Source organism: Colletes latitarsis, chromosome 5 (assembly GCF_051014445.1).
Source record: "Colletes latitarsis isolate SP2378_abdomen chromosome 5, iyColLati1, whole genome shotgun sequence".
Taxonomy (NCBI): domain Eukaryota; kingdom Metazoa; phylum Arthropoda; class Insecta; order Hymenoptera; family Colletidae; genus Colletes; species Colletes latitarsis.
This window is the reverse complement of record NC_135138.1, coordinates 38,577,039-38,589,103: the sequence shown is the minus strand read 5'-3', so window position 1 is coordinate 38,589,103 and position 12,065 is coordinate 38,577,039. Positions and strand designations below refer to the sequence as shown.

Genomic DNA, 12,065 nt, shown 5'->3' with positions numbered 1-12,065 from the left:
TATTTTATGGAACAAAACACCCGGGGTCTGATGAATATCAACCGTTCCTGACTTGCGACCAATGAGAATCAAGCTACATTCTCCCACTACTTGCTGAGGATGCTAGAGGGAGTCGCAGGAGTTTAAGACAATGAGTCACATTGGAAAGGTTAGGTGAGAATGATACTCATGATACTCGTAGATGTGTCATACTTATTACGCATTATTAATTAATAAAATATTAACTAGGGTGCGTATAATAGATATCGAAAAAGAAACTAACAAGGAGAATAATGAACAATAATGAATAATAATCCTTTGTGTATTAGTTTCAAAGCTCATACGTAGACACGATTCTTTAAAATATTTAGTTACGCGTTTAGAACTAGCGTTTAATAATACTCTATTGTACAAATACGGTTTCACTTGTATTAATTATTCTCCTTCCCTAATCGATACGTCTCTTCAATTTTCATTAATACACAGGGTGGGGCAGTTAACGTTACCAACGAAAGTATCTCCATTGCATGTGATACTGCAATAAAATATGAAACAAGATGTTTCTTTTTAAATGGCAAATTTTGCAATACTCGTAACAATGTTAAGTGTTCCTCGATTTATAATTTTGTATTTAAATTCTATTCTCTAATGCTATAAACGGTGAAAGTTAATTCCCTTGTCTAATCGATACTTTTTATAAATATTATATTCTCAAAAATTAAAAAAATATGTACTTGTAAACAATGGAAGTGTGTACAGGTATGTCATTTGCGCACCTATAAGTTGTTGCGGGTTTACACGTATATACACACAAGCGAAACGTATACATAGGTTAGTCAATGCGCATGTCAAAGCCGGTATCCTGCGTTATAATCACGGTCGCATAGCGGCAAACAATTAATAAAATGGAATTTTGGGAATACGTGCATAAAAACTGAATAAATCTAAATAATAATTCTTCAGAAATGTGATATTTAATGTCGTTAATGTTATAAATATCCTTAGATATCCTTTAATATATTTTTAAAGAGATACAAAGTAAAATACTCCCTTTTAGATTGCACACAAATATAATACATAGTCAATTGAAAGTACATGTATCTTATCCAATTAAGAAACAGGTACATTATGTTTTCCACTTGTTGGTTTTAATTTCGAAAGAAAAGCATGCAATTTATATTATGTTATTAATTTTAATATAGAATTTTGATTTGAAAAATCGCACTAAAAAAGAAGTTAGTTGGGATCTTTGCGTACATTAATTTGATTATCTTTATTTTCAGTTGTATACTAATCCTGAGAGTAATCACTCTAATTCATTTCATCTGCGCATGTGCGTGTCCGTATATTCCTGCGTTATCCCCGTGTTTCGCCGAAAATCGCGGTCACAAAGTCAGCAAGGCCGACGCGCATGCGTGGCGAACATCGCAACGCGTGGTTTCAGCGTTAGTCTTTGTTTGTTCGCCGCGTCGTACAGACGTATGTTGACGCGTGTGTCTCTCTGTATTTTCCTCCTTCTCTGACATATTTTTCTCTCTTTGGTCCTACGGTACTTGGTGAAAAATTTGCCCTTCGCAAAATGGCGGCACAAGCTGCCACTAGAAGAAGGCTGAATGAACACGAGGAGAAAAGAAGCAGTAGAAATGGATTAACCTATCACGATGACTTCCTAGCTAATGGTCATGCCGGTTTACAAAGCAATGGACGTGTAAAGGTTAGATCGTCACCTGTCACGTGAATTATTTGTATTTAAGAGTTATGTTATTTGATAAAGTATTAAATATAATACTTGAAATTTATTGGAAATTCATACGATATACCGTGATTGATCTTTATATTTTCAAATCAAATTTATCAATACTGAAGTTTGTACTAATGACTATATTCATCGTGAAAATGTTATAATTATAGAAGTGCGTAAAGATTGGCCTTAAAATTTGTTTCACAAACAATTCAAATGTGCATATTTGTTTGAATTACTTATGACGTGTATTGAATAAATTTTAAATTCCTTCATTTCATACAGAATTATTTAGATATTTTGTCGATAATAATTTCCGATTATTATTATAATTCGTGTTATCAGTATCTTTTTGTTTAGTTTCGTATTTAATTATAATTATTAGCTCTGTTTATTTTCTGACAAGCATTTTTTTTTTTATTTTTTCACATTTCTGTAAGACAGTATAAAGAAAAATAATTTAAAGCTCAAATTGAATAAATTAAAAGTAAACCAAGTTAAATTTATTGTTATCTTTTAACATATTCCGAATAGATATATGTTACAGTGTGATAAAATTAACAATCATAAGCTTGATTTACCTTTAATTGGTTGAATGACAACTATACATGCCATAAAGCTTGAGCTATTTAAGCCAGTGACTTTGTACTTTCGATTGAAACATTTAAATTTCATTTATACATATATTCAGTAAAATTTTGATTGGTATTTAATAGAATTTAAAACTAATATATTTATTTTAGCTTTGTGCTATATGAAATTAATATTAAATAACATACTGATCATTAAAATTTATAAGCAACTACATAACTTTACGTAGTTTCGTTTACGTATTAATTTCATATCGCATATTGTTTGTTTTATTCGGCAATACTAAAACTAACCTCAAAATCGTAGAGACAATAATTAGGCATTGTTAAATATTAATATTGACTTACACGAAGAGAAGTTGTATGTGTACATACGTACATGTGCTTTTATAACCACATTCATATCGAACCGTAAATCATTTCATTGGCAAGAATATTCGTATGCATAATATGACATGATTTTTAAAACGCTCAAAATCTTCGTAATAGAGACTTGTTATATAAGTATAGAATAGATATTAGATTGGTATACATAGATATATTAATGAAATTTACATAAAAGTACGATTGGTACGCGTGCATTGCGCGTAGATCGTATAAAAAGTAAAATATTCAAAAAGCTTTTGACCAAAAGACTATTTTAATCTTGTAAAAAAAAGTTTATTCGAATTTCGTAAAATAAATTTGAATAAATAACATTTATGATGGATTAAAAGATTGAGGTTATCAATTTTGGCATTGATTCTCTTTTTTAAGTTAAATACGTTTCTTACGCGAAATAATTATTATTCTTCGGAAGCGTTACATTTACCGTGAAAGAACAACTTTGATTTAAAAGAAATTGAATTTTTATGTACTTTGAAACTTGGAAATTTCAGATACTCTTCTAGGCAAGCAGCTTATCTGCCGGCAGTTTATCAGCAATAACCATTATTACGATTGTTATAGAATCTTACAGTTACTTCCGCTAAGATTCGGTAACTGTAGATCTTTTGCATTTTTAATTTAATATGTAATAAATAAATTTGATTGAAAATGACGGGTAACTAAAATAAGTAGAAAATGTTGCATGATCATGATCTTGAGGAAAATGTCAAATGTAAATATGTTAAAAATATACTTAGTTTGCAGAAAAAGAAATGAAAGCAGAGCCGGCGAAGTCAAGGTCGAAAGAATCGTTCGAGAGAGTACCGTTTATCACAGCAGCATTAACCCACCTCGGTTTCTACATTCTTATGTTCCTGGGTTATATAAATCAATTATTTTTTACGCCAAAAGTCGCGAAAGAGTATAACAGAGAGGTAAGATAACGTACAGTATTTATTCCATAAAAGATTTAACTTGTACCACGTTAAATAGTTTTGACAAAAAATCCAAAGTTTTTAACGACGTTGTACCATGGAATAAACATTCGCAGACTGATTTAACGTGCTAGCTGAACGAAATTTACAGAAACTCTTTTATAGATCAATTATGCTCGTCGCTCTATTAAAAATAGGGTAGTAGGGAAGGTGGAATTATCTACGGATGTATGTAACGGGCGAAACAAACAGAGATTCGAAAATGAGAAAGTGGTCAAGGGTCGAGAGTGAGTCAGGGGTAAATAATGAGATTACTAAGGAAATAAGTTTGCCATGTTTTTATAGTTGTTATCAAATCAAGATACCACTATTGATAGATAAACGTGGTAATGTACACTTGGCATACAACAGTCTAATGCAACGAAAGTTAATTTTTATTTAGATTCAATTGTATGGTACCCCCTTCCTCGATGCCTTAACACGTTAAACGTTGTATCCGGTCCCCGGGGAAAGTGAAACAAAATTAGATTCGCGTTTAACGCGTTAAGGACGCCAGAGGTTACATTGTACGGTTTGTCGCGCGACAAGATTCTTGCTAGTTGTGTTGTGGATTAATTCGGCTTGGTTTTTGAACGAGCAAAATGTATTTCAGAAAGTATTCGATCAACGAATACGGTACTACTTGATATTCTGTTCCCGATCGAATGTTTTAAAAGTTATTTGCTTGTTATACTTGTTAGCTGTATGACTCACTCAGAAGCGCGATCCGAAATACGTCGTATTCGTTGTAAGGGCACAACTGTAAACAGATTTTGTTTATACGTATCGCGTATCTCGATTTACGCAGTTAGTCTGTATTCATACTCGATAAAGAATCCATGAAACTGGTACTAAGAAATGCAACTTCTCTACGTCTGTGAGAAATAAAATTATTTTCTTGCATAAGCGCGGGACGACAGTCATCGAAATAACGATTCCATTATCGAAATTCTTAAGTCGATCAAAGCTTCCACAGAGTGTTCGACCACCCCTGGGAAAAATATTAATGGAGGATTTCAGAGGCCAAAATAAGACGAAAATCAAGAATACCAATTTGTTGATGGAGGATTCGTTAAAAAGTTATTAACAATTAAATTCAAAAATTTCAAATCGTTCTGAAAAAATTATTTTCAGTTGCAAGAGTCGATTACAATCATTTTCGGTCATTACACATACCCCCGAAATCCTACGCATTTTCGAGAAAAAAATTCCTTACCGAAAATCTAATGTGAGGCCAGAAATGTCTGCCCGAATTTTCATGCGAATCTTTAAAACGTCATAATTTCTGAACGCATTGGACGATTTTAATGTTCAAAAAGCCAAACGACGCGTATTTTAGTGTAGAATATGTAGAAATTCCAAAAATATTGGAAAAGTTGCTCCTTGACCCCGTAAAATTAGAAAAACCCCATAAAAATGGTCCAATTTTCAAACAGCCATAACTCCTACAATAGTGAATATATTTCAATGAAACTTTTTTCTGAAGTAGAGCTCATGGGTACCTACAAAAAAGTATTAGACAACTTTTCTGTAGGGCGTCAAATAAAATTATTAAAAATGAAAAACTAAATTTTAAGAAAAATCGACAGGGGGTAGGTGCTTAAATTTTTCGACGAAAAAAAAAAATTTCAAATCGTTCTGAAAAAATTATTTTCGGTTGTGGGGGTCAATTGCAATCATTTTTGGTGAATAGTCATATCCCCGAAATCCTACTCATTTTCTAGAAAAAAATTCAGTACGGGCGGAACTTTAAACGTTAATAACTTTTTAACGAAATCTCCATCGACAAATTAGTATTCTTGATTTTCGTCTTATTTTGGCCTCTAGAATCTCCCATTAAAATTTTTCCCAGGGGTGGCCGAACACCCTGTATGTATAATATGTAGATTGAAAGCATTCCAAACCCCGTCACTGGATGCAAGTAAAGAATTGATCGTAGTTAGGAAAGAAAAAGAAGAATGGTCTAAGCGATTGTAGAGGTTGCGTGATAGAGCTATTCTGGTACTTAACTTTACCCGATTGCTTTCTGCATTTTCTCTATTCGCGACACCAAGCGTTGCAAGTTTCCTTGTTACGAATTTTCGAATGTTAAATATTTATCATTTGGTTCTCGCGATACAATCTCAGCATCGAAAATAATAAATGTAAATTGCAATGACAAGTTTTATAAATTTTCATACGGACTTTAAAGCGTTTCTAACTGCTACTCACTGCGCACCAGGTTTCTAGCTCGGTAACTGTTCATCATTGAACTCTGACTCTATTGCATCTTTTGTTGTAAACTACAATATGCGTGAAACTCAACCATTATTATATGACTTTTGTAACATTTATAAAACCAATGATTAATAGATAAACCAGTGGTTCTTAACCTGTGGTCCGTGGACCCCAAGGTCTTTGTATCTACGTACTTATATCTACGGTTCCGAATTTATCCGCGATGGCCGTGTCGCGCGACAACGTATTTAGTGTAACTACAGCTTTACACATTCCTATACAACTGAAATATAATATTTACGAGTTCGGTATTCCCGTAAAACAAACGAATTTTTATTACCGTCAACGACTGTAGATAGTTATTCGAAAAGAATTCAATTAATTGTCAACGAAGAAAGAGGAAGAAAGATTTCTGAATGTTACTTTCTTAAAATAAAAATTTTTGGTCGTCTTTTTTGTCATGATACGATCTTTGATATAACCAAGCGTTTATATCTAATCTCTATACGAGAGATAAATTTTATAGTACGTAAATATAGCATGCCAATACGCGACTCTAATACCGTTTTAGAAAAGCGACAAATTTCAAATAGAATGGTACATGTATACTGCGAACTTGAACTCTCTTTGAAAGAAAGTATCGCAGACTCCTATAAAACAATAGTTTTATACAAAATGTTCGAAAATACGTGTTCCATCTAAAGAATACATTGTTTTTACATGCTTTCATTTTCGTGTTTTCAAAGTCGATTTTCTTGAAAACTAAGGCCTGTGCGAAAAAATGGTATTCTATGTTTTCGATCTATTTTCTCGTGATATCTGATCGTGATACGTATTTTCGGTGTCGCCTGTACTTGGATGCCCCAGTGTACACGGTATACTACTTGTGGCAACGATGCAGTGCGATGCTATATGCCATATATGTATATATAGCACGTTGTTAAGTGGTCTGGTCGACGATGTATGTATCTATTGCTCGCTCTTGAAATAATGAAACGAACAAATTTAAGATCGAGTAGAAAATTACCAGTGATGGGCAGTGTCTTATCCACTTTGGCGAGGAAAATGCTTTTTCAAATCAAAGCCTGTGAACATCGAAACGATAATAAAAGTTCATTGTGTTGAAAACCGTTTAAATAAAAAAAAAAAGAAGGCACTCTGATAATTCTATAACGTGTGGGAAAAGTCAGGTTCTTAGTAACAATTATTCAGAAGGAATGAGGTAACCGTTTCAAGAAATCAAGCCTATATTACAACAGTTTTCAAGGCCTGTTTCTATGTAGATTTGCGCGATAAAGTAACAGATAAAACGGTGATAAGCTCAAGAGATAATCGCTTCGTGGCCTTGAACAGCCAACTGAATTTGTATCGACTTGGGTCGTAAAGTGAAAATCGTTTTTCCAGGGTTACGCGCCGTTATACGAAAATTTTGAAAGGTTTTATCTTCGATACGTGTACAGAAGAGTGAAAGATTGCTGGAACAGGCCGATATGCTCTGTTCCAGGTGCCACTGTTACACTTAAGGACAGAGTAACGCCAGATTACGGATGGACATTCCAGTAAGTGGGTATAAAAAATAGATACGTGACAAATTCCATCGATAAAAAATGATAATTAAACTTTTCACTGATCGAAAATTAAACAAACTATCGATTCGAAATCGACAACAATCTGTTTTCAACTTCTTGATTCAATACAGTTTCGATCCAGTAGTAATTTTCTTTCTTCTATCCAAGTACAACTAATTCTGTAAAAATTCTTGTTCAATTTGAACGGAATTTGGTTCGGTGTTCAGATTCGAAAATCGTAACGAGACTATTGGAGATGCAGGAAGGCAGACATTTGTCTTGATTAAATGTAATGAAGAACTCAAGGAGATTTGATGACCAGTGAGCGCGAAAACAAGTTTATAATTTTAAAATAAAATTCAGCAGCGTCGATTAGCACGATAATTTTTTTTTTTATCAGCCTTGTTGGTTTTTAATAAAATTACGTCATCTGAACTGAACATTGTATTTTTTATATGGCCATCTTGTCGCTGATTCTCAAGCACATTTGATCTTTTAATGCTCCGAATAAATGTACAATACAACATTTCTGAATTTGAATAATATAAGCACAGTAATACGAGACGTAAAGAATACCTAGCTGAATGTTTAATTTATGTTCCTCGCTTTGCAGGTTCACCGGAACGACCAGAAATTGTATAAATTTGGGATCGTACAACTATCTAGGCTTCGCCGAGGCGACTGGAAAATGTGCGGATCAAAGCATCGAAACCCTAAAAAAATTTGGCTGTGGTAGTTGTAGTACTCGTCTCGAACTTGGTAACTAATTTTCGTTTTTTCATCTACTTATTCCTCGTTATACTAAAATTCCGATTATCCGGCATACGTCGGGACTGAGGCAATAACGGATCATTGGACTATACCAACATATGAAGTTAGAAAAACGAGGAATATAATATTATATTTCTGGCCACGCATTATATTTCCAATACAGAATTTTTTTTCTCGAAAGTGCTGCGTACGATTCTAATTTACTCCCGCGGCCGAAAATAGTTTTTCCAAAACCATATTTGAAAAATTTCGAATAATCGGAACTCTACTGTATACGATATCTTACGTGACTTTGTTCGTATTCGTTCCTTCAAGGAAACATGCCCATTCACGAAGAATTGGAAACATTGACGGCCAGATTTCTGGGAGTAGAAGATGCGATTGTCTTTGGAATGGGTTTTGCTACAAATTCTCTTAATTTACCTCCGTTACTAAGTACAGATTGCTTGGTGTTTAGCGATGAGAAGAATCATGCTTCATTGATACTTGGATTGAGGCTTTCTGGTGCTACTATTAGAGTGTTCAAACACAACAGTGAGTTTAAATCAAATTAAATAGAACCAAATTAAATCTAACTTCAATTCAAAATTAAATAAGAGACTAGAATGTAGAGGACATTTCAACTTTTTTTTATTCTTTTACACAGACATGAAACATTTAGAAAATTGCCTGAAAACTGCAATAGTTTTTGGGCAGCCAGGATCGGGAAAACCTTGGAAAAAGATATTAATTGTTGTAGAAGGTGTTTATTCTATGGAGGGTTCTATTGTTAATTTACCTCAGATTTTGGAGCTCAAGAAGAAGTACAAAGCAAGTGCAATTATTTATATTAAAAGAGATTTGTTTTGTATTCTAACGTTAGATTCTAGAATCGATTTTTATTTCATGTTACAGGCATATCTTTATTTGGATGAAGCTCACAGCACTGGTGCAATGGGTAAACACGGCAGAGGCGTTTGCGATTATTATGGAATTAATCCAAAAGATGTGGACATACTAATGGGAACTTTTACAAAAAGTTTCGGATCTGCTGGTGGATATATTGCTGGAACAAAGGTAAGTAAAAAATATTTACAATTTATTGGCTACTTGGAAAATAATATTAATAAATGATATTATTATAATTCTAGACTCTAATAAATCATTTAAGGATATACGGTCACGCTCATACGTATGCAGTGGCCATGTCACCACCAATAGCACAACAAATTATCACTTCGATGAAAATAATCGCCGGTGAAGATGGTACAGATGACGGAAGGAAACGAACGAAACAGCTAGCAAGAAATACTAGGTACTTCAGGCGCAGACTTAACCAGATTGGAGTTATTATTTATGGAAACGAAGATTCGCCTGTTGTACCTATGTTAGTCTACTTGTTTTCGAAAATTGGGTAAGAACAAAGAATTAGAAATAACACAGGATTTAAAATTACGTGGAATGTCGAATTTAAAAAAAAATTATTGTTTGAATTAACAGTGCAGTCGTGCGAACCCTGACAACACATAACATAGCTGCAGTCGGTGTTGGATTTCCAGCAACTCCGTTGATGGAAGGTAGAATACGGTTTTGTCTTTCTGCTGCGCATACCAAACAGCAGCTGGATTATGTAAGTAAACTGTTACTTTTTTTTCTAAATCAGTGATGAGCAACCTTTGTCCCGCAGTACATCAAAATTGAAAGTCTAAAGGCCGAATCTGTTTTTTTTTATTTTTTTTATAAATGGAATATTTTCTGATAGAGCATTTCAGGACGAGTACAATTACCTATAATAGAAGATCGTTTAAGGTCACTTCTGATAAACTACTATGGAAAATAAATTGTTTCAAAGCATTTTTCCCAAGTCCCGGTTAGAAAAACTGCGTAACACAATAGAATACCCCATTAAGTTTTGAGGCAACTCGTATCGAATGTATCTTTCGCTAAGATTATCTTCAGGGCGCATAAAGCGTTAACGTTTAAACGTATTAGTGAGTCGCAGGTAAGGAGTTGAAGGGCTGCGGATTGCTTATCGCTACTCTAAACGTTACAAAGATGGAAAAAGAAGATTCTTTGCTTAGAAAAAAATACGGGTCATTTCCGATATCGTAATTTTAATTTTGTCTATTTCTAGGTTCTGTCACATATCGAAAGTCTTGCAGATTATCTGGGTTTAAGATATTCTCGTAAAGTTCGCGATTCAGCGCCTATAGAATATTATTCCGACGGGGAGACCGAATGACCAACTACTTAGAAAGTGAGCTCTTTAGGGCGTTCACTTTACTCCAAAGAAGCACCTTATACTTCTGTGGAGAGACACTGCCTTGGAAGAACTCTACACGCATTCTTTTTTTTATGCTTTTCCATCGATCCATCCGCGGACGTTATACTTCTTAATCATAGTACATCAGAAATTATTAAGATATCGATAAGTATCGTCGACGCTAGTTTCTTCGTTGTTATTCAATATTGAATCAAGAAATTAGTAATCGCGTAGATGAAACTGCTTTTTCTTCTTCTTCTTTTTCTTCAATATGTACAATGATACTGAAAGTTTAACATGAACCGAATAGTGTTCGAATATCTCTTGAACAATGCACAACGAATTATACTAGATAATAATGGAGAAGCCAGGAGTGTGTCAGAGTTCAGCTGTTGTCCCGTGTTTAGCGGCATATGCACATATCGGTGGCTGTGACATGCCAACAGATCTTAGATTACAAGGTAGTTCGAACGAATAAATCACACGTATAGTTTTGTTTTCATATCGGTAGAAAGAAAGGTAGAGGTTCGATATTTTTTTCAGCAAAGGAAAATAGTCGAACCAAGATTTTCCTGCGGATACCCGAAGCTCTTAAACATATTCTGCTGCACCGACGCACTGCCGTAATTGCATTTATTTCGTATCGAGCTTTTTAATCCTTTTGCTGTGGCAAATATCCTAGGCAGTAGCGCGTCGTGTGCAGCGTTCCAAAGCTTTCAAAATTCTGTATATAGCTAGTAATCCTCGATAACGTGTCAAGGAACGTTCACAAGTACAGTGAACGGTTAAAAAAGGGAGTAATAAATTGTTTAACAGAAAGTATTCACTGCGCACAATGGATGGATACAACGAAATTCAATGCTAACAGAGAAGTTGAGGTATTTTTTTCAACATTCACCTCTTAACAATAACATTGACTTTCAGGCCTTATTGCCACAGCAAAAGATTCAAGTCTGAAATGAAAATAGTGAACATTTTTCCTGTTTTTAAAGTCATAGAGATTTATACAATGGATCGCAATTATAACGTAACTTTTTTGTTTTTAAAAAATAATTTTAAACAAGTGTTATGTACATTCTGTGCGTCTTATATTTTTGTTTACAGTTAAGTATTGTTTGTAACGGAAAAATTATTGATCCCGAATAGTACGTTCAGAGAAATTTCGTATAATTTCTTTTTTCGTTTATTAAATTAAATGTAACTATAATTATATATTTACTTCTATGTAAAAATAATTATACTTCAGTTTGGAATTGATTACATACACACACACACATATGTGGTTTTTTTTACATTAAACAACTTTTCAAATGTCTGTATAAGTTTTTTTAAATATTATTTTTCATTTAAAACCGTACTATCAAATGATTTTATCGATTCTTAAGAAAAAAACGGTATGTGAATTTTAATTCGAGAAAATCGCGACAAGTTTCTTTTATTATTCTAATCGATAACGTGTGCCTAAACCTAATTTATACGCGTACGATGAGTTCAATATCTTCAAGTTACAATCAAACTTAGATTACTATTTTATTATATTAAAATTGAATTTAACTGTAAATGAAATGAATTTTTATCTGCAATTGATTTATAATCAAGCGGAACTTTATTTGCGAA

General features: G+C 33.5%; 1 protein-coding gene across 2 annotated transcripts; it reads left to right on the top strand.

Moving 5' to 3' along the window:
- Window positions 1-1,437: 1,437 nt before the first annotated feature.
- Window positions 1,438-12,054, top strand: Lace (serine palmitoyltransferase long chain base subunit). 2 transcript variants are annotated; one of them, XM_076765324.1, is made up of 10 exons: window positions 1,438-1,693; window positions 3,435-3,611; window positions 7,272-7,426; window positions 8,049-8,194; window positions 8,522-8,740; window positions 8,853-9,016; window positions 9,101-9,262; window positions 9,337-9,599; window positions 9,686-9,815; window positions 10,320-12,054. In XM_076765324.1, exons 1-10 carry the CDS (start codon window positions 1,559-1,561, stop codon window positions 10,425-10,427), a joined length of 1,659 nt encoding a protein of 552 aa, XP_076621439.1. In that variant the 5' UTR covers window positions 1,438-1,558; the 3' UTR covers window positions 10,428-12,054. The 2 variants fall into 2 exon arrangements, with proteins under 2 accessions (XP_076621439.1, XP_076621440.1); XM_076765325.1 differs by having other exon boundaries at window positions 1,569-1,693; window positions 3,442-3,611.
- Window positions 12,055-12,065: the final 11 nt, after the last annotated feature.